The 23,447-nt window shown below is 48.2% G+C and overlaps 1 protein-coding gene across 2 annotated transcripts in view; it reads left to right on the plus strand.

Annotated features, from left to right (window-relative positions):
• LOC139387100 (glypican-5-like) overlaps positions 1 to 23,447 on the plus strand; it is a 204,899-nt gene that overhangs the window by 81,233 nt on the left and 100,219 nt on the right. The window contains exons 5-6 of one of the 2 annotated variants that reach the window (XM_071133102.1): positions 9,204 to 9,263; positions 10,285 to 10,407. In XM_071133102.1, coding sequence (XP_070989203.1) covers positions 9,204 to 9,263; positions 10,285 to 10,407 — 183 coding nt within the window. The remainder of the gene's footprint in view (positions 1 to 9,203; positions 9,264 to 10,284; positions 10,408 to 23,447) is intronic. The other variant, XM_071133103.1, reaches the window with a different exon arrangement.

A 23,447-nucleotide genomic window follows, 5' to 3' on the forward strand; every position in this document is an offset into this window, starting at 1 on the left:
TTCTGTCAAATACTTGACATGCACTTGATTTAACCCAGTGTGCTGGGATGGAGGAGCTGTGCACGTTAAATCAAGCACATCTAATGTTTTTGAAAGGTAAACGATAGGTACTTGATCTAAGTCTGGTGACAGATGAACATCACGTGACCGTCATAAATAAATGTAATTGTTTTTACATAATGTGATAGCCAAGGGAATTATGGACTTTGAGATTCTTGGCTCAATCTTAAATGACAATTTATTCATCTATACAGTACATATAGTATAGTGATTCTGCCACACACACACATACACACTCACACACACTCACACAGACATACTGTGTTGTACACACTCCTCTCACACGGTCCGATTTCCCCTCTACCTCGTCCTTTGAGGCACCCGGTGCCCACAGCAGCTGGCAGGGCAGTGCCCACAGGGAGGGGGGAAGATTAATACTGACGGACCGCTTCCTGTTTACCCAGACTACCATAGCCCCAGCTCAGATCAGCTGCTATCACATAGGCACACACAGACACACAGTCACACAGTCACATATTAGGCACACATACACACACACACACTCACTCACACAGACACAGAGTCACATATTAGGCATTAAGACGCACACACACACACACACACACACGCACACGCACACGCACAGGCACAGGCACACACAGTCAAATATTAGGCACTCACTCACTCACTCACTCGCTCACTCACTCACTCACTCACTCACTCACTGACACAGACACCCAGGTGTTGTGGTGCCAGTCTAGCTGACGGTCTTGCCCTGGCGCTGCCACCCTGCTCCACGCCAACAGTATCCAGTGCCCAGCCCTCTGCCAGCCTACCCACAGACCAGTGGGCAGTATCCTCATCACACACAGCAGTTTACACTGGCAGAGGCACAAGGCCAGTAGCCGCTGGAGGGAATGGAAAGGAATATGATATAGTGGAATAACAAGGGAAATGAAATTTGACATAAATATATCGTAGTTTAATTGTATTATGATAACACAGAATGAAGTAGAGAGGAGTGGACACTCATTTTATGACTTGTACTTTGTTTCCAGTTAGTTCCCTTAGACAACAATCAAATTTCCAGACAGTAATCTAATTTCCAGACAGTAATCTAATTTCCAGACAACAATCTAATTTCCAGACAACAATCTAATTTCCAGGCAGGAATCTAATTTCCAGGCAGGAATCTAATTTGAAGACAACAATCTAATTTCCAGACAACAATCTAATTTCCAGGCAGGAATCTAATTTCCAATCAGGAATCTAATTTCCAGGCAGGAATCTAATTTGAAGACAACAATCTAATTTCCAGACAACAATCTAATTTCCAGGCAGGAATCTAATTTCCAATCAGGAATCTAATTTCCAGGCAGGAATCTAATTTGAAGACAACAATCTAATTTCCAGACAACAATCTAATTTCCAGGCAGGAATCTAATTTCCAGGCAGGAATCTAATTTCCAGACAGCAATCTAATTGCAGACAACAATCTGATTTCAATACAACAATCTTGTCACGACTTCTACCGAGGGTAACTCCTCTCCCTGTTCGGGCGGCGCTCGGCGCTCGGCGTCGCCGGTCTACTAGCCACTACCGATCCCTTTTTCTTTTTCTGGTTGTTTTGTCTGTGTTCCTTTTCACACCTGGTTTTCAATTGCTTTGATTTCTGTGGGTATATAGGGCAGCTGTTACCTGCCGTAATTCGTGCAGGATTAGACTTGTGTGTATTGCGTTCGATGGTATTTGATGTTTGTTGTTTTTTCGCATTTACGCACGTGTATGTAAAGTGTCGGAACTGTGTTAGTTCCTCCGTGTGTTTGCACGATTATTCGAGAGCGTAGTTTTGGGATTTTTGTTCTGTGCCATTTGCATTGCTGGACTATTATTAAACACGCTCCTCAGACATCCCTGCTCTCCTGCGCCTGACTCCTACACCTCTCACCAAGACGCATGTTATCACAGAATCCTGCACCAATATAATTATGGAGTCAGCAGGAGCGGACGCACTTCCAGGGTCCGTGGAGGAGCGAGTTCAACACCACACGGCAGTGTTACACCGACTGGGGACCGCCATGGATCAGGTGATGGCGACGATGGAGAGATGGGAGAGAGGTGGCCTTCCCACACCGTTATCAGCTACACCCCAACCAGTACCACTACCCTCTCCTTCATTGCCTGAGCACAGTGGAATTCGACTCGCCCTCCCGAGGGAGTATGATGGGACGGCGGCCGGGTGCCAGGGCTTCTTACTCCAGATGGACCTATACCTGGCGACCGTTCGTCCGGCTCCTTCGGGGGGTGAGAGCGTGAACGCCCTCGTCTCCTGCCTCGCAGGTAAAGCCCTGGAGTGGGCCAACGCGGTGTGGAACGATCCTGACTCGGCGAGGGACCACTACCCAGAGTTCACCCGCCGCTTTCGGGCCGTGTTTGATCACCCACCTGAGGGTCGAGCGGCGGGTGAACGGCTGTTTCATCTGAGGCAGGAGAGGAGGAGTGCTCAGGACTTTGCTCTAGAGTTCCGGACCTTGGCCGCTGGCGCGGGATGGAACGACAGGGCCTTGAGCGATCACTATAGGTGTAGTTTGCGTGAGGACGTCCGTAGGGAGCTGGCCTGTAGAGACACCACCCTGTCCTTGGACCAATTGATCGACATGTCCATTCGGTTGGACAACTTGCTGGCGACCCGCGGACGTCCAGATCAGGCTCTGTCAGTTCCATTTCCCAGCTTCACCTCTCCAACACCCATGGTGCTAGGAGGTGCTTCTGCGAGGGCGACCGGAGGAGGGGGCCTTTCCTGTGCCAGCTGTGGTCGCAGAGGGCACACTGCTGACCGGTGCTGGGGGGGTCCCCCCGGGAGTCGAGACGCCAGGCCGAGCACTGCCCGGACACCTCAGGTGAGTCGGCACCAGGCTCACCCAGAGCCCCCTGTTGGTCACGTGTATGTATGGATTGTTTTTCCTAAATTTTCCCCTCTTTCCCGGCATAAGGCGCTAGTAGATTCAGGCGCGGCGGGAAATTTTATTGACCGCGGTTTAGCGAACAGGTTAGGGATTCCCCTTGTTCAGCTGGATAAACCCTTCCCAGTGCACGCCTTAGATAGCCGACCATTAGGGTCAGGGCTAGTCAGGGAGGCCACGGCTCCACTGGATATGGTTACGCAGGAGGGTCATGAGGAGAGAATTAGTCTCTTCCTCATTGATTCTCCTGCGTTTCCGGTGGTGTTGGGGATCCCCTGGTTGGCCCGTCACAACCCCAGGATTTCGTGGCAACAGAGGGCTCTACAGGGGTGGTCGGAGGAGTGCTCAGGCAGGTGTGTAGGAGTTTCCATCGGTGCTACAACGGTGGAGAGTCCAGACCAAGTCTCCACCGTGCACATTCCCTCAGAATATGCCGATTTGGCTATCGCCTTCTGTAAAAAGAAGGCGACCCAATTACCACCTCATCGACGAGGGGATTGTGCGATAAATCTCCTGGTAGGCGCTGCACTTCCCAGGAGTCACGTGTATCCCCTGTCACAGGAGGAGACGGTGGCTATGGAGACATACATATCGGAATCTCTGGGGCAGGGGTTCATTCAGCCCTCCATCTCACCTGCCTCCTCGAGTTTCTTTTTTGTGAAGAAGAAGGAGGGTGGTCTGCGTCCGTGCATTGACTATAGAGGTCTAAATTCCATCACGGTGGGGTATAGTTACCCGCTACCTCTCATTGCCACGGCGATTGAGTCATTTCACAGAACACGGTTTTTCACAAAACTGGATCTCAGGAGTGCATATAACTTGGTGCGTATCCGGAAGGGAGATGAGTGGAAGACGGCGTTTAGTACCACATCCGGCCATTATGAGTACCTCGTCATGCCGTACGGGTTGAAGAATGCTCCAGCAGTCTTCCAATCTTTTGTGGATGAGATTCTCAGGGATCTGCACGGTCAGGGTGTGGTGGTTTACATCGATAATATTCTGGTCTATTCCGCTACACGGGCCGCGCATGTGTCTCTGGTGCGCAGGGTACTTGGGAGACTGTTGGAGCATGACCTGTACGTCAAGGCTGAGAAATGCTCGTTCTTCCAACAGGCCGTCTCCTTCCTTGGATATCGCATTTCCACATCGGGGTTGGTGATGGAGGATGACCGCATTGCAGCCGTGAGTAATTGGCCGACTCCAACCACGGTAAAGGAGGTGCAGCGGTTCTTAGGGTTTGCCAACTACTACCGGAGGTTTATCCAGGGTTTTGGGCAGGTGGCTGCGCCCATTACGTCACTGCTGAAGGGGGGGCCGACGCGTCTGGGGTGGTCGGCTGAGGCGGACAGGGCTTTTGGTCGCCTGAAGGCTATTTTTTACCTCGGCTCCCGTGCTGGCGCATCCGGACCCCTCTTTGGCATTTATAGTGGAGGTGGACGCATCCGAGGCTGGGGTTGGAGCCGTGCTCTCCCAGCGCTCGGGTGCGCCACCGAAGCTCCGCCCCTATGCTTTCTTTTCTCAGAAGCTCAGCCCGGCGGAGCGAAACTATGACATGGGGGATCGGGAGCTGCTAGCTGTTGTCAGAGCCCTGAAGGTGTGGAGACATTGGCTTGAGGGGGCCCAGCACCCTTTCCTCATCTGGACTGACCACCGTAATCTAGAGTACATTCGGGCAGCGAGGAGACTGAACCCTCGTCAGGCAAGGTGGGCCATGTTTTTCACCCGATTTAGGTTTACCATCTCCTATAGACCAGGCTCCCAGAACACTAAGGCAGACGCACTGTCCCGACTATATGATACGGAGGAGCGGGCCATTGATCCTGCTCCCATCCTCCCGGCTTCTTGTCTAGTGGCACCTGTAAGGTGGGAGGTGGACGCAGACATTGAGCGAGCATCGCGTGTTGAGCCCACTCCACCACAATGTCCCGCTGGAGGTTAGAGACAGGTTAATTTGGTGGGCTCACACATCCCCCTCCTCTGGTCATCCGGGGATTGGGAGGACGGTGCGATGTCTTAGTGGGAAGTACTGGTGGACCACTTTAGCCAAGGACGTGAGGGTTTATGTGTCCTCCTGCTCAGTGTGCGCTCAGTGCAAGGCTCCTAGGCACCTGCCCAGAGGGAAGTTACAACCCCTTTCCGTTCCACAGCGGCCTTGGTCACACCTGTCGGTTGACTTCTTGACCGATCTGCCACCGTCACAGGGCAACACCACAATCCTGGTCGTTGTGGATCGGTTTTCTAAGTCCTGTCGTCTCCTCCCTTTGCCCGGTCTCTTTACGGCCCTACAGACGGCGGAGGCCCTGTTTACTCACGTCTTCCGGCACTACGGGGTGCCTGAGGATATTGTTTCTGATCGGGGTCCCCAGTTCACGTCCAGGGTGTGGAAGGCTTTCATGGAACGTTTGGGGGTCTCGGTCAGCCTGACCTCTGGGTTTCACCCCGAGAGTAATGGGCAGGTGGAAAGAGTGAACCAGGATGTGGGTAGGTTTCTGCGGTCGTATTGCCAGGACCGGCCAGGGGAGTGGGCGAAGTACATCTCCTGGGCGGAGATGGCCCAGAACTCACTCCCCCACTCCTCTACGAACCTGTCGCCCTTCCAATGTGTGTTGGGCTATCAGCTGGTCCTGGTACCATGGCATCAGAGCCAGACCGAGGCTCCTGCGGTGGACGATTGGGTGAAACGCTCAAGGGAAACCTGGGAGGCCGCCCATGGGTACCTTAAACGGGCCATTGTGGGGCCATTCAAAGTCCTGAGGAGAATAAACGAGGTGTGTTATAGGTTACAGCTCCCCCCGTATTACCGTATTAACCCCTCGTTTCATGTGTCTCTCCTCAGGCCGGTGGTGGCTGGTCCGCTTCAAGAAGATGAGGTGCGGGAGGTCCCTCCGCCCCCCCTGGACATCGGGGGGGCGCCGGCGTATGCAGTTCGGTCCATACTGGACTCGAGGCGTCGGGTGGGGGGTCTTCAGTACCTCGTGGACTGGGAGGGGTACGGTCCGGAGGAGAGATGCTGGGTGCCGGTGGAGGACGTACTGGATCCTCCTATGCTAAGGGAGTTTCACCGCCTCCATCCGGATCGCCCTGCGCCTCGTCCTCCGGGTCGTCCTCGAGGCCGGCGTCGTCGCGCTGCGGGAGCCGTGCGTCGGGGGGGGGGGGGGTACTGTCACGACTTCTACCGAGGGTAACTCCTCTCCCTGTTCGGGCGGCGCTCGGCGCTCGGCGTCGCCGGTCTACTAGCCACTACCGATCCCTTTTTCTTTTTCTGGTTGTTTTGTCTGTGTTCCTTTTCACACCTGGTTTTCAATTGCTTTGATTTCTGTGGGTATATAGGGCAGCTGTTACCTGCCGTAATTCGTGCAGGATTAGACTTGTGTGTATTGCGTTCGATGGTATTTGATGTTTGTTGTTTTTTCGCATTTACGCAAATCAAATCAAATCAAATCAAATTTTATTTGTCACATACACATGGTTAGCAGATGTTAATGCGAGTGTAGCGAAATGCTTGTGCTTCTAGTTCCGACAATGCAGTAATAACAAGTAATCTAACTAACAATTCCAAAACTACTGTCTTGTACACAGTGTAAGGGGATAAAGAATATGTACATAAGGATATATGAATGAGTGATGGTACAGAGCAGCATAGGCAAGATACAGTAGATGGTATCGGGTACAGTATGTACAAATGAGATGAGTATGTAAACAAAGTGGCATAGTATAGTATAAAGTGGCTAGTGATACATGTATTACATAAGGATACCGTCGATGATATAGAGTACAGTATATACGTATGCGTATGAGATGAATAATGTAGGGTAAGTAACATTTATATAAGGTAGCATTGTTTAAAGTGGCTAGTGATATATTTACATCATTTCCCATCAATTCCCATTATTAAAGTGGCTGGAGTTGAGTCAGTGTCAGTGTGTTGGCAGCAGCCACTCAGTGTTAGTGGTGGCTGTTTAACAGTCTGATGGCCTTGAGATAGAAGCTGTTTTTCAGTCTCTCGGTCCCAGCTTTGATGCACCTGTACTGACCTCGCCTTCTGGATGATAGCGGGGTGAACAGGCAGTGGCTCGGGTGGTTGATGTCCTTGATGATCTTTATGGCCTTCCTGTGACATCGGGTGGTGTAGGTGTCCTGGAGGGCAGGTAGTTTGCCCCCGGTGATGCGTTGTGCAGACCTCACTACCCTCTGGAGAGCCTTACGGTTGAGGGCGGTGCAGTTGCCATACCAGGCGGTGATACAGCCCGCCAGGATGCTCTCGATTGTGCATCTGTAGAAGTTTGTGAGTGCTTTTGGTGACAAGCCGAATTTCTTCAGCCTCCTGAGGTTGAAGAGGCGCTGCTGCGCCTTCTTCACGATGCTGTCTGTGTGAGTGGACCAATTCAGTTTGTCTGTGATGTGTATGCCGAGGAACTTAAAACTTGCTACCCTCTCCACTACTGTTCCATCGATGTGGATAGGGGGGTGTTCCCTCTGCTGTTTCCTGAAGTCCACAATCATCTCCTTAGTTTTGTTGACGTTGAGTGTGAGGTTGTTTTCCTGACACCACACTCCGAGGGCCCTCACCTCCTCCCTGTAGGCCGTCTCATCGTTGTTGGTAATCAAGCCTACCACTGTTGTGTCGTCCGCAAACTTGATGATTGAGTTGGAGGCGTGCGTGGCCACGCAGTCGTGGGTGAACAGGGAGTACAGGAGAGGGCTCAGAACGCAACCTTGTGGGGCCCCAGTGTTGAGGATCAGCGGGGAGGAGATGTTGTTGCCTACCCTCACCACCTGGGGGCGGCCCGTCAGGAAGTCCAGTACCCAGTTGCACAGGGCGGGGTCGAGACCCAGGGTCTCGAGCTTGATGACGAGCTTGGAGGGTACTATGGTGTTGAATGCCGAGCTGTAGTCGATGAACAGCATTCTCACATAGGTATTCCTCTTGTCCAGATGGGTTAGGGCAGTGTGCAGTGTGGTTGAGATTGCATCGTCTGTGGACCTATTTGGGCGGTAAGCAAATTGGAGTGGGTCTAGGGTGTCAGGTAGGGTGGAGGTGATATGGTCCTTGACTAGTCTCTCAAAGCACTTCATGATGACGGATGTGAGTGCTACGGGGCGGTAGTCATTTAGCTCAGTTACCTTAGCTTTCTTGGGAACAGGAACAATGGTGGCCCTCTTGAAGCATGTGGGAACAGCAGACTGGTATAGGGATTGATTGAATATGTCCGTAAACACACCGGCCAGCTGGTCTGCGCATGCTCTGAGGGCGCGGCTGGGGATGCCATCTGGGCCTGCAGCCTTGCGAGGGTTAACACGTTTAAATGTCTTACTCACCTCGGCTGCAGTGAAGGAGAGACCGCATGTTTTCGTTGCAGGCCGTGTCAGTGGCGCACGTGTATGTAAAGTGTCGGAACTGTGTTAGTTCCTCCGTGTGTTTGCACGATTATTCGAGAGCGTAGTTTTGGGATTTTTATTCTGTGCCATTTGCATTGCTGGACTATTATTAAACACGCTCCTCAGACATCCCTGCTCTCCTGCGCCTGACTCCTACACCTCTCACCAAGACGCATGTTATCACAAATCTAATTTCCAGGCAGGAATCTAATTTCCAGACAACAATCTAATTTCCAGGCAGGAATCTAATTTCCAGACAGCAATCTAATTTCCAGACAGCAATCGAATTTCCACACAACAATCTGATTTCAAGACAACAATCTAATTTCCAGACAGCAATCGAATTTCCAGACAACAATCTGATTTCAGGACAACAATCTGATTTCAAGACAGTAATCTAATTTCCAGACAACAATCAAATTTCCAGACAACAATATCAATTTACTTTGTGAAAAAGGGGTAGTACACACATACAGTTGTGTTGTATTCTTAAATGTGAATTGAATTGCTCACTTGTATGACTTTCAACAGCTGTTTTAACATTGTCACGTGGGACAACAAATGAGTGTCTCAACCTACTGTATGGGGTGTGTGGGAGGGGTTTGTGTGGGGTGTGTTTGGTGGGGTTTTTGGGGTGTTTCCCACCCTGACCTCTGACCTCTGCATGTGCATGACTCACCCTTATCCAGGGTCGTAAACTGACTATTTCTTCCTCTCCCTCCCCTCCTTGTTTTGTCTTGCCCTCATTTTGTCCCACCCCCCGTTTTCTTTGTTTTCTCTCCCTGCACCTCTCCTGCTTGTGTCATTCTCTCTCCCCCCCCCCCCCCCCCCCCCCCCCCCCCGGACTCCTTCCATCCTCAGTTCATTCCCCCTGAAACCCTCCAAGAACGATAAACCTAGAAGTCTGAAAAAGATCTCTAGGTAAGCATGACCAACCAACCCACCCACCCGGTGAATGACAACTACCTCTCTCTGTCTCTGCTTCTCAGTCTCACATATGTATGTCTGTCTTTGTCTTTGTCCATGTGTCTTTCTGTCTGTGCCCTCTGCTTCTATCTCTATCTCTCCCTCTCACCCTCTCTCTCTCTCTCTCTCTCTCTCTCTCTCTCTCTCTCTCTCACCCTCTCTCTCTCACCCTCTCTCTCTCTCTCTCTCTCTCTCTCTCTCACCCTCTCTCTCTCACCCTCTCTCTCTCACCCTCTCTCTCTCTCTCTCTCTCTCTCTCTCACTCTCTCTCTCTCACCCTCTCTCTCTAACCCTCTCTCTCTAACCCTCTCTCTCTCTCTCTCTCTCTCTCTCTCTCTCTCTCTCTCTCTCTGTGTGACAGCACTATGTTGTCATCAGTATTGGATCAGGCTATGATGTCTCTCAACATATGTGTGTGTATCTGTCTGTCTATCTGGCTAGTGACAGGTGATTAATGATATGGTTTAACCCTTCATAATCCCCTCGTCATTCATTAGGATCCCATTCGCGGCCCACCCCTAACGGGAGGCTCTGATACTATCGTCATGACAGCCCTGACTGATGGGGTCCTAACAGCATGTGACCTCACATGACCCATATTATTGGAGTTCCCCTGTCTCTTGGGTGGCCGTAACAGGTGCCTGATCAGAATTATTCTCTTGTTTGGCCACCAGTCACTACAGCATCAATATTATTTTCAATGTGTTTTTAAAGCTCTATGGGAACTATATTTATTTAGGTTCGACAGTATTCCTTTAGGTTCTGTCTATGCACCTGTCATTTTATTTACACATTCATATCATGATTACATATCATATGTAGTTGGGTGGTAGCCATAGACGTTACAGTGTGCTGTGTTTCTTATAACATGGAGTCTCTCACTCCTCTGTCCTCTTTCCCACCTCTCTATCCCTCCTTTCTCTCTCCTGTCGCTCTCCATCCTTTCTGTTCTCTCCATCCTCTCTTCCCATCTCAGGGAGTTTCTGAGCTACATCCAGCGCTATAAGTCATTCTTTGCCGTGCTTCCGGAGATGCTGTGTGAGGGAGAGATGGTGGTGGACGACTTTACCTGCTGGAGCGGAGACGACGTGGTGGAGAGGTAAGACTGAAGAGGAGGAAAGAGAGCGGGATGGGGGATGAGAGAGGAGGATAAAGGAGTATAGGTGATGTGTGAGATGACGTGGTGGAGAGGTAAGACTGGAGAGAGGGAAAGAGAGCGGGATGGGGGATGAGAGAGGAGGATAAAGGAGTATAGGTGATGTGTGAGACGACGTGGTGGAGAGGTAAGACTGAAGAGAGGGAAAGAGAGCGGGATGGGGGATGAGAGAGGAGGATAAAGGAGTATAGGTGATGTGTGAGATGACGTGGTGGAGAGGTAAGACTGGAGAGGAGGAAAGAGCGGGATGGGGGATGAGAGAGGAGGATAAAGGAGTGTAGGTGATGTGTGAGACGACGTGGTGGAGAGGTAAGACTGAAGAGAGGGAAAGAGAGCGGGATGGGGGATGAGAGAGGAGGATAAAGGAGTATAGGTGATGTGTGAGACGACGTGGTGGAGAGGTAAGACTGAAGAGAGGGAAAGAGAGCGGGATGGGGGATGAGAGAGGAGGATAAAGGAGTATAGGCGATGTGTGAGACGACGTGGTGGAGAGGTAAGACTGGAGAAACGTCCCGGGGGGGGGGGGCGGGGGGTTAGAGAGAGAGAAGGAGAGAGGAAGGAAAGAGAGAGGGGGTCGAATAGGTAAGACAGGAATTACAGTGCCTTGCGAAAGTATTCGGCCCCCTTGAACTTTACGACCTTTTGCCACATTTCAGGCTTCAAACATAAAGATATAAAACTGTATTTTTTTGTGAAGAATCAACAACAAGTGGGACACAATCATGAAGTGGAACGACATTTATTGGATATTTCAAACTTTTTTAACAAATCAAAAACTGAAAAATTGGCCGTGCAAAATTATTCAGCCCCCTTAAGTTAATACTTTGTAGCGCCACCTTTTGCTGCGATTACAGCTGTAAGTCGCTTGGGGTATGTCTCTATCAGTTTTGCACATCGAGAGACTGAAATTTTTTCCCATTCCTCCTTGCAAAACAGCTCGAGCTCAGTGAGGTTGGATGGAGAGCATTTGTGAACAGCAGTTTTCAGTTCTTTCCACAGATTCTCGATTGGATTTAGGTCTGGACTTTGACTTGGCCATTCTAACACCTGGATATGTTTATTTTTGAACCATTCCATTGTAGATTTTGCTTTATGTTTTGGATCATTGTCTTGTTGGAAGACAAATCTCCGTCCCAGTCTCAGGTCTTTTGCAGACTCCATCAGGTTTTCTTCCAGAATGGTCTTGTATTTGGCTCCATCCATCTTCCCATCAATTTTAACCATCTTCCCTGTCCCTGCTGAAGAAAAGCAGGCCCAAACCATGATGCTGCCACCACCATGTTTGACAGTGGGGATGGTGTGTTCAGCTGTGTTGCTTTTACGCCAAACATAACGTTTTGCATTGTTGCCAAAAAGTTCAATTTTGGTTTCATCTGACCAGAGCACCTTCTTCCACATGTTTGGTGTGTCTCCCAGGTGGCTTGTGGCAAACTTTAAACAACACTTTTTATGGATATCTTTAAGAAATTCCTTTCTTCTTGCCACTCTTCCATAAAGGCCAGATTTGTGCAATATACGACTGATTGTTGTCCTATGGACAGAGTCTCCCACCTCAGCTGTAGATCTCTGCAGTTCATCCAGAGTGATCATGGGCCTCTTGGCTGCATCTCGATCCGTCTTCTCCTTGTATGAGCTGAAAGTTTAGAGGGACGGCCAGGTCTTGGTAGATTTGCAGTGGTCTGATACTCCTTCCATTTCAATATTATCGCTTGCACAGTGCTCCTTGGGATGTTTAAAGCTTGGGAAATCTTTTTGTATCCAAATCCGTCTTTAAACTTCTTCACAACAGTATCTCGGACCTGCCTGGTGTGTTCCTTGTTCTTCATGATGCTCTCTGCGCTTTTAATGGACCTCTGAGACTATCACAGTGCAGGTGCATTTATACGGAGACTTGATTACACACAGGTGGATTGTATTTATCATCATTAGTCATTTAGTTCAACATTGGATCATTCAGAGATCCTCACTGAACTTCCGGAGAGAGTTTGCTGCACTGAAAGTAAAGGGGCTGAATAATTTTGCACGCCCAATTTTTCAGTTTTTGATTTGTTAAAAAAGTTTGAAATATCCAATAAATGTCATTCCACTTCATGATTGTGTCCCACTTGTTGTTGATTCTTCACAAAAAAAATACAGTTTTATATCTTTATGTTTGAAGCCTGAAATGTGGCAAAAGGTCGCAAAGTTCAAGGGGGCCGAATACTTTCCAAGGCACTGTATGACCACTCAGTGTTGTTTAGAAGCTCATACGCTGCCCTACTCTACTGGGTCTGCTGGTAGAGTGTGTGTTTGTGTTGTGTATTGGTGTAATAAGCCTGTGTGTGGTATTATGAGGCTGTTGTTGATTTGCGAGGGAATGTGGAAGTCATAAGGAACATCTTTCCCTGTTGGATGAAGTATAGCACTGTCTGTCTGTCTGTCTGTCTGTCTGTCTGTCTGTCTGTCTCTCTCTCTCTCATTTATGAGCTGTTTGTTTGGTGCTGATTTGGGGGCGTGGCTTTCGATCCTTCTTCCTGTACGTGGCTGTGTGGGATCCACTCATCACCTGAACATTAAACCACTGCCATGTGTGTCTTTGCACATGTGTATGCATTTGTGTATGTGTGAGAGAGTGTACATACGTGTGTGTGTGTGTATGAGCAAACGCTGATCTGTAACTTATTCCATCTCTGGAAGGGCTTCATAAGCGTTTCTAGAAAGTTCTCTTCCCTATGCAATTATGACAACACTGGGGCCTGCGGTGGCCCCTGCCTGGCTTCAGTTACCATGGTACACACACACACACACACACACACACACACACACACACACACACACACACAGAGACAACCCTGGCCACCCATCTGATAGTGTTGGTCCTTTATGCTATTGTTTTAGTTTGGCCTCGTCGTCCATACTGCATGTCTCTTAGTCTGTCCCATGGGGATTGTGGGAGTAGAGGGCACTGTGCTTCTGATGAAAGGAACTCTTATTTTTTGTCTCTACTCTCCCCTTCTCCACTCTCCCCTTCTATTCTCTCTTTTTTTCTTCTCTGGCACTGAGAGAGACCAAAAGAGAGACAGAGAGAAAGGGAGGGAAAGAGAGAGACAGAGAAACAGAGAGAGAGAGAGAGAGAGACAGAGAAAAGAGGCCCAGTTCCTGACTTTATGCACTTAAAAATGTATCATTGGCTCTTAGAGAGACCACACATTCATCATGTCAAGCATTCTGACACAGCATGTCTCTCAGTGAAAACAACCCTGGTGTTCTCTGTTACCAAGAACATATGAGAGGAGAAGAGAGGGGTAGAGAGGAGGAGAAGAGAGTGGTAGGGAGGAGGAGAAGAGAGCGGTAGAGAGGAGAAGAGAGGGGTAGAGAGGAGGAGAAGAGAGAGGGAGAGAGAAGAAGAGAGGGGTAGGGAGGAGGAGAAGAGAGAGGAAGAGAGGGTTAGAGAGGAGAAGAGAGAGGGAGAGAGAAGAAGAGAGGGGTAGAGAGGAGGAGAAGAGAAAGGGAGAGAGGAGGTACATGGAGTGCTGGAACACAACACCGGGCTAAATAAATGAAATCATCCAACACTTTGAGAAGATATTGTTCACCCAACACTTTCAGAAGATATGGTTCATCTGACACTTTGAGAAGATATGGTTCATCCAACACTTTGAGAAGATATGGTTCATCTGACACTTTGTGAAGATATGGTTCATCTGACACTTTGAGAAGATATGGTTCATCCAACACTTTGAGAATATATGGTTCATCCAACACTTTGAGAAGATATGGTTCTTCCAACACTTTGAGAAGATATGGTTCATCTGACACTTTGAGAAGATATGGTTCATCCAACACTTTGAGAAGATATGGTTCATCCAACACTTTGAGAATATATGGTTCATCCAACACTTTGAGAAGATATGGTTCATCCAACACTTTGAGAAGATATGGTTCATCCAACACTTTGAGAAGATATGGTTCATCCAACACTTTGAGAAGATATGGTTCATCTGACACTTTGTGAAGATATGGTTCATCTGACACTTTGAGAAGATATGGTTCATCCAACACTTTGAGAATATATGGTTCATCTGACACTTTGTGAAGATATGGTTCATCCAACACTTTGAGAAGATATGGTTCATCTGACACTTTGAGAAGATATGGTTCTTCCAACACTTTGAGAAGATATGGTTCATCCAACACTTTGAGAAGATATGGTTCATCTGACACTTTGAGAAGATATGGTTCATCCAACACTTTGAGAAGATATGGTTCATCCAACACTTTGAGAAGATATGGTTCATCCAACACTTTGAGAAGATATGGTTCATCTGACACTTTGAGAAGATATGGTTCATCTGACACTTTGAGAAGATATGGTTCATCCAACACTTTGAGAAGATATGGTTCATCTGACACTTTGAGAAGATATGGTTCATCCAACACTTTGAGAAGATATGGTTCATCTGACACTTTGAGAAGATATGGGTCATCCAACACTTTGAGAAGATATGGTTCATCCAACACTTTGAGAAGATATGGTTCATCCAACACTTTGAGAAGATATGGTTCATCCAACACTTTGAGAAGATATGGTTCATCTGACACTTTGAGAAGATATGGTTCATCCAACACTTTGAGAAGATATGGTTCATCTGACACTTTGAGAAGGTATGGTTCATCTAATACTTTGAGAAGATATGGTTCATCCAACACTTTGAGAAGATATGGTTCATCTGACACTTTGAGAAGATATGGTTCATCCAATACTTTGAGAAGATATGGTTCATCCAACACTTTGAGAAGATATGGTTCATCTGACACTTTGAGAAGATATGGTTCATCCAATACTTTGAGAAGATATGGTTCATCCAACACTTTGAGAAGATATTGTTCATCTGACACTCTTCAAGGCCAGCGGCACTCTTCAGCAGTCTGTGTGTGTGTCGGTATGTGTGTGCATGTGTGTGTGTTTGTGAGAAAGAGAGTAACAGAGAGAAAAGAAAGAGAGTCTTTGTGAGATTACAGACTTATCCTTTGGTTCAGTGAGCCACTATATTTATTGAGAAATGTGTGAAATTGAGTCTGCCCGGCTCACCCCATGGTGCACTGTTATCCAACAACTTCTAAGTCAGCAACCTCGTGTGTGTGTGTGTGTGTGTGTGTGTGTGTGTGTGTGTGTGTGTGTGTGTGTGTGAGTGAGAGAGCAACAGGACAGGGCATGAAAGGGGGTTGCCCCGGTGGCACTGTGCCCCTCTCTCGCCCCTGTGCCCCTCTCTCGCCCCGGTGGCCGTCTCTCGCCCCTGTGCCCCTGGTCGGGGTAGGTAGCAGTGCGGAGGGACCGGGGGGGCAGGGAGGCCTTGGCAGGATAAAGGCCCATTGTTGGGAGAGCGGAGTGAGGCACAGCCCTGCAGTGGGGACCCCTAAACCCTGAAGGGTAGAAACAAAGACCCTCCTATGAGGCTGTATGGGAAATAATGGAGCCCTGAGGCCCTGTACTCACTGTAGACCTGTTAGCTTGCATATACCCTGCCTGGGAATGTCCTAGCCTACCCTGACAAAAAAAGAGAGGAGAGGAGAGGTGAAGGGAGGAAGGAAGGGAGGAGAGGATAGGAAGAGAGGTGAGGGAAGAGGAGAGGAGCGAAGTAGATGAGGGGAGTAGAGGAGTCCAGATTTGAGAAAAGAGGCCAGGATGGTGTTACATGTCCAAAACAAATGGCACCGTGTCCCTGTAGAGTTATAACTCCTGCTATGTGGAGCTACAGTGAATATGCTTCCCCATTCTATATTCTGGAGAATGGTGTTGCAGTAGGATGGTGTTGCAATAGGAATAGTGTTGCAGTAGGAATGGTGCTGCAGTAGGAATGGTGTTGCAGTAGGAATAGTGTTGCAGTAGGAATGGTGCTGCAGTAGGAATGGTGTTGCAGTAGGGTTTGCAGTAGGATGGTGTTGCAGTAGGATGGTGTTGCAGTAGGAAAGGTGCTTCAGTAGGAATGGTGCTGCAATAGGAATAGTGTTGCAGTAGGAATGGTGCTGCAGTAGGAATGGTGCTGCAAATGGAATGGTGCTGCAGTAGGAATAGTGTTGCAGTAGGAATGGTGCTGCAGTAGGAATGGTGCTGCAGTAGGAATGGTGCTGCAGTAGGACTGGTGCTGTAGTAGGAATGGTGCTGTAGTAGGAATAGTGTTGCAGTAGGAATAGTGTTGCAGTAGGAATGGTGCTGTAGTAGGAATAGTGTTGCAGTAGGAATGGTGTTGCAGTAGGAATAGTGTTGCAGTAGGAATGGTGCTGCAGTAGGAATGGTGCTTCAGTTGGAATGGTGCTGCAGTAGGAAAGGTGCTTCAGTTGGAATGGTGCTGCAATAGGAATGGTGCTGTAGTAGGAATGGTGCTGCAGTAGGAAAGGTACACTGTCCTAGTAGAGTTGTAATTTCCTGGAGAGGGGCGGGTCTCACAGAGGATCTGTGGGTATGGTGCATTCCCAGAAAGCAGTAGGAAAATAACACACTGTCCCATATCACTCTATACTCTCCAAATGCTGTACAACAGCTGGGACACCTATTCATTCACATATATACAGTATCTGTGTGTGTGTGTTTGTGAGTGTGTGTGATAATGTCTCAATCTTATTCTTATCACTAGTATCATGACATTGTTCATCCTCATCGTCATTATTATCATCAACATCAACAACATGTACTTAGTGTTTGAAGGATGTAGTTCAAGAAGTATTTTTTTTAAATGTGTCGCGTTCAACACCAGCACTTTCACTCAGGATAACAAGGGTTGTCAGTCCGACCACTCTCTCTGTCATCCAGAAATCCAAACACAGCATCTGGCATGGTCTCTGTGAGTTAGTTTGAGTACACTATCTTTTTTTCTACTTTCTTCTTGTATACTTTATGAGAGAGAGAGAGAGACAGAGAGAAATTCTTCTCTAAGCCATGTTCTCCAAGAGAGGGTCAGGGTGTTTGTGTGTGTGTATGTGTATTTGTGTGTGTGTGGTACAGGAAGGCCAGCGAGAGGTGAGATATCTCCAAGCTGATTCCTAAACCATGTGGAGGAGGACAATGAGCCTGTAGTGCTTCTGAATGCCTCACATAACTGGAAGGTTATGACAATCTGTTTGTTTATCATCCTGACATCTGGAATCCTGATGTCAGAATCGCGGGGAGAGGCAGAGAGGGCTGCACTCTGTACTGGGTAAAGGCGTCACCCCTTTCTCCTTCCCACTGGGCATAGACGTCAATTCAACATCCATTTGACATTGGTTCCATTGAAAACAACATTGATTCAACCGGTGTGTGCCCAGTGGGTTCTCTGTCTTTCGCTCTCTCATATCTCAATGTCTCACTCTCTCTTGGTATCATTATGCATGGACACTTGCATGTACACACATACACACACACACACACACACACACACACACACACACACACACACACACACACACACACACACACACACACACACACACACACACACACAGTAACAGGTAGGCCTACATATACTGTCAACCCAAACAGCTGTGTCACCAACAGTGCATTCACTGCACTGCAGCCTGGCCTGCTTTGTGGTGAAGGAGAGAGAGAGAGAGAGAGAGTTGTTTAAGGAGAGGGAGACAGGGAGAGGGAGAGAGTTGTTTATGGAGAGAGAGACAGGGAGAGGGAGAGAGAGGTTGAGCGAGAGCGAGAGAGACAGGGAGAGGGAGAGAGTTGTTTATGGAGAGAGAGACAGGGAGAGGGAGAGAGTTGTTTATGGAGAGAGAGACAGGGAGAGGGAGAGAGAGGTTGAGCGAGAGAGACAGGGAGATTAAAAGGAACATCAAAATCGAAATTCCAATTAGAATATGGCTCAACATTTTTCAATCAGTTATAGAACCAATTGCTCTATATGGCAGTGAAGTATGAGGTCCAATCTCTAATAATGAATTTACCAAATGGGACAAACATCCAATTGAAATACTGCATGCAGAGTTTTGCAAGACTGTATTGCAAGTGCAAAGAAAAAGTCCAAATAACACATGTAGAGCAGAATTGGGCCAATACCCCCTCCTCATTCGAATAGAAAAAGAGCCATCAAATTTTACAACCATCTAAAAACAAGTGACCCCAAAACATTCCATCACACAGCTCTACAATGTACAAGAGATGAAGCAAGAGAAGAGTCCCCTCAGCCAGCTGGTTCTGAGGCTCAGTTCACCAACCCAAACCAACCCCATAGAGCCTCAGGACAGCACTCAGAAAATCTGGCCCAACCAAATCATCACAAAACAAAAATAAAAATATATCACCAATTGGAAAGACACCACAAAAAAATCAAAGTAAACTTCAATGCTATTTGTCTCTAAACAGACAGTACATGGTGGCAGACTATCTGACCACTGTGACTGATAGAAAACTGAGGAAAACATTGACTAGGTACAGACTCAGTGAGCACAGTCTGGCTATAGAGACCGGTCGTCACAGACAAACCTGGCTGCCCAGAGAGGACAGGCTGTGCTCACTCTGCTCCATGGGAGAGGTAGAGACAGAGCTGCATTTCCTATTACACTGTGACAAATACTCAGACCTAAGAGAATATTTCTTTCCCAAAATTATAACTTAATACAAAGAATTTGAAACTATAAAATCAATAATTTATTTGGTGAAAAGCCAAAATGTGCTATTTTGGCAGCCAAATACGTGTCCTCCTGCCACAACCTGAGGGACAGCCAGTGAAAAGTGCAAAGTAATGTCGATAATATTTCCCATCTTGTTTTGTTTTGTCTTTCATACCAGGTCATGTGTTTTCTCAGTCATGAGAGAGAGACTGTCTTTTCAGTCATGTTGACACTGGTCTAATACTATTGCTTTAATGTATTGTTGTTCTCATTAATATTGTTGTTGTAGTTGTTGTTAATGGTAATCCCATGTCCACTACTACTATTATTATTGCTGTTGGTCCCACCATTTATTTATATATAAATATATTTTATATATAAATATATATTTTCATTTTATTTATATTTTTCGATATGTATACTTTGACAATGTAAGTAATAATGAACTTGCCATGTCAATAAAGTCAATTGAATTGAATTGACAGGGAGAGAAAGAGAGAGGTTGAGAGAGAGACAGGGAGAGGGAGAGAGGTTGAGAGGGAGAGAGAGAGAGACAGGGAGAGGGAGAGAGGTTGAGAGAGAGACAGGGAGAGGGAGAGAGGTTGAGAGGGAGAGCAAGATGTTGAAAGGGAGAGAGAGAGACAGGGAGAGGGAGAGAGAGGTTGAAAGGGAGAGAGAGAGAGAGAGAGACAAGGAGAGGGAGAGAGGTTGAGAGCGAGAGAGAGGTTGAGAGGGAGAGATAGAGACGGGGAGAGGGAGAGAGAGGTTGAGAGGGTGAGAGAGGTTGAGAGAAAGAGGGAGAGAGAGAGAGACAGAGAGAGAGTGATAGAGAGAGAGTGGGAAGGGGGGGGGGTTGTGGTGACGACTGAGGGACTGCACAGTCAGATATATTAAGGGGGGACCTCGCCAGACTGTGTGTGGCTGAGGCTTGCGTCTTGGCAGTGAAATTCCCTTTCATACCAGCTCTGACCAGAAGCCTGTTCTGAGACGAACTTCCATGTCTGTCTGTCCACCCAGAGACACAGTCTGCAGTGTGTGTGTGTGTGTGTGTGTGATTTTTTTGAAGTCTCTCTTCGCCCCTTCTTTTGTTCCCTCGTCGTTATCCTCCTCCCTTATCCTCCCCCGGATTTTAACCCCTCCCTTACTCGCCGTCTCCCCATATGTGGTTGTCTTACCTACCTTAGTTGAATGCACCTCCGGTAAGGTAAGTGTGTCTGCTAACAGTGACGTGTCCAGAGCGTTTTGAATGGGGCGGCCAAGGTGGAGGAAAGACCCAGTTTCGGGGGACAATAACATTTTGAACCTTAATCGATGCAAGGTGGATTTTTCAATATAATTATGATGGTTCAGAGCGTTTGGTACATTCCCAGGATTTTATAGAAGGGTATTAGCATACAGAAGTAAATTCACGTGAAAGTGACATCCAGAATGCTAATTGTACCGCTACATTCGGGCATTTTAACTGTACAAATGTTTTACTTTTTAATGTGTCGTGAACCCAGGCAGTCACGTTTTCATCTGACTGTCCAAAGAATCACTTCAAAACGTAGGCCAAGTAGGTTCGCTGCTCACGGTGCCCCCACCATTTGAATAGAAAAGGGGCATCTATTACGAACACCATCAGTGTCATGGCATTCAGCCAAGAAAGTAGCGTGGTACATGGAGGCCAAGGGAAGCCAGGCTTCCCCCAAAAGTGTCAAAGAAAAAAAAGAAACAAACGTATTAAAGGATTTCTCATTCGTGTCTATCAGTGTTTCAGAATTCTCCTTCAATTCACAAGAGGCTGAATCGGTTTCAGCGGAGAAAGGATCTGAGCGAGGATCTGAGCGGCCCTCTGTCCTACTATCTGTAGTCCATCTGTCTGATGCTGTCTGGCCAAAAACAATAATGACATGTCATTTTATGTTTGGTCAGACAGCATCAGATTGATGGACTCAACATACTAAGACAGAGGGGCCCTGTTTGCCTTGCTCCTATGCTCTTATGCTTTCTCCGGTGAGATTTACAAATCTTGGTCAAAACTAACTGGGGGGGGGGGGGGGGCAGCACTAGGGTGACCAATGACATTTCTCCTTGGACACGCCACTGTGAGTCAGTGAGACCATGCTCTCATTGTTTGGCAGAGCCCTACACACAGCCCCGTCTCAGACATAAGTCTAGGACATACTCTCCCCCCGAACCCTTCCAACCCTCCACACTTCCTAGATCTCACCCTACCTAACCTTTCCCTCACCTTTCATCCTTGCGTCACCCCTCATCCCAACGTTGTCAACCTCATTAGAACGTAACATTTCTGCCTCTCCACCCCTTATCTCCGTTCCTCTCTCCTTCCTCCCCTCCTTCCATCCCACTTTCCTTTCCAGTTATCCTCGGAGCCAGCGTCCTATCCCTTTCCCATAACCCTTAGCTGTTGGCTAGGACCCCACCATGACCTACACTGCTCACTGACAAGACTCTTTCTCTCTCTCTGTGTGTGTGTGTGTGTGTGTGTGTGTGTGTGTGTGTGTGTGTGTGTGTGTGTGTGTGTGTGTGTGTGTGTGTGTGTGTGTGTGTGTGTGTGTGTGTGTGTGTGTGTGTGTGTGTGTGTGTGTGTGTGTGTGTGTGTGTGTGTGTGTGTGTGTCAGCGGAGTGCACTGTCGTGGCCATGGGCAAAAGAGAGAGGAGAGACAATGGAATGTATGCACCGAGTGTGTGTGTGTGTGTGTTTATACACAGGACCTGCACATGTGTGTGTGGGGTGGTTTATGATGTTTTAATGATTGTGTAAGTGTGTGCATGTATTATTGTAGGCTTGCAAACGGTTTTGATGTTAAGTTTTGATGTTAAGTTTGTGTGGGTTCCCATAGTGTTTGTGTGTTTTTGTGCAGGTTCCCATAGTGTTTGTGTGTGTTTGTGGCTTCACATAGTGTTTGTGTGTGTTTGTGGGTTCCCATAGTGTTTGTGTGTGTTTGTGGGTTCACATTGTGTTTGTGTGTATTTGTGGGTTCCCATAGTGTTTGTGTGTTTTTGTGCAGGTTCCCATAGTGTTTGTGTGTGTTTGTGGCTTCACATAGTGTTTGTGTGTGTTTGTGGGTTCACATTGTGTTTGTGTGTATTTGTGGGTTCCCATAGTGTTTGTGTGTATTTGTCAGTCTGCAAATTTGACTATGTGCAGTATGTCTGCATGATTTGTCTGAGTGTATTGACTCTTGGTAATAAATGAATCTACAAGCTTGTATAATGTGATGACTTGTATCTCCCTATTTAGAACCTTTATGGAGAATGTTGTAGCATTCGGTTGAGCAGTATGCAAAGTTAGTTAGATGTGCTCAGGAAATGGATTCAACAGTATTTAATGGACCGTCAATGATATATATTTTACTAGAACATTTTACATGGGACTGACATGCATTCACAACGTTTCACACTGTTCTCATTGGCAAGGCTGCAGACTAGTGAGGAGGGCTGGGAGGGAGTAACAGAGGGAGAGAGACAGGGAGGGAGAGAGACCGGGAGGGAGAGAGTCAGGGAGGGAGAGAGTCAGGAAGGGGGAGAGACGGAGGGAGAGAGACAGGGAGGGAGAGAGACAGGGAGGGAGAGAGACAGGGAGGGAGAGAGTCAGGGAGAGAGAGAGACAGGGAGGGAGAGAGTCAGGGAGGGAGAGAGACAGGGAGAGAGAGAGACAGGGAGGGGGAGAAACAGGGAGGGAGAGAGTCAGGGAGGGAGAGAGTCAGGGAGGGAGAGAGTCAGGGAGGGAGAGAGACAGGGAGGGAGAGAGACAGGGAGGGGGAGAGACAGGGAGGGGGAGAGACAGGGAGGGAGAGAGACAGGGAGGGAGAGAGAGAGACAAGGAGGGAGAGAGTCAGGGAGGGAGAGAGACAGGGAGGGAGAGAGACAGGGAGGGAGAGAGTCAGGGAGGGAGAGAGTCAGGGAGGGAGAGAGTCAGGGAGGGAGAGAGACAGGGAGAGAGAGAGACAGGGAGGGTGAGAAACAGGGAGGGAGAGAGTCAGGGAGGGAGAGAGACAGGGAGGGAGAGAGACAGGGAGGGAGAGAGACAGGGAGGGAGAGAGGCAGGAAGGGAGAGAGACAGGGAGGGAGATAGTCAGGGAGGGAGAGAGACAGGGAGGGAGAGAGACAGGGAGGGGGAGAGACATTGAGGGAGTGAGGCAGGAAGGGAGAGAGACAGGGAGGGAGAGAGACAGGGAGGGAGAGAGTCAGGGAGGGAGAGAGTCAGGGAGGGAGAGAGAGAGTCAGGGAGGGAGAGAGTCAGGGAGGGAGAGAGGCAGGGAGGGAGAGAGTCAGGGAGGGAGAGAGGCAGAGAGAGAGAGACAGGGAGGGAGAGAGTCAGGGAGGGAGATAGTCAGGGAGGGAGAGAGGGAGGGATGGAGAGAGGCAGAGAGAGAGACAGGGAGGGAGAGAGACAGGGAGGG

This window comes from Oncorhynchus clarkii, chromosome 28, assembly GCF_045791955.1.
Source record: "Oncorhynchus clarkii lewisi isolate Uvic-CL-2024 chromosome 28, UVic_Ocla_1.0, whole genome shotgun sequence".
Taxonomy (NCBI): domain Eukaryota; kingdom Metazoa; phylum Chordata; class Actinopteri; order Salmoniformes; family Salmonidae; genus Oncorhynchus; species Oncorhynchus clarkii.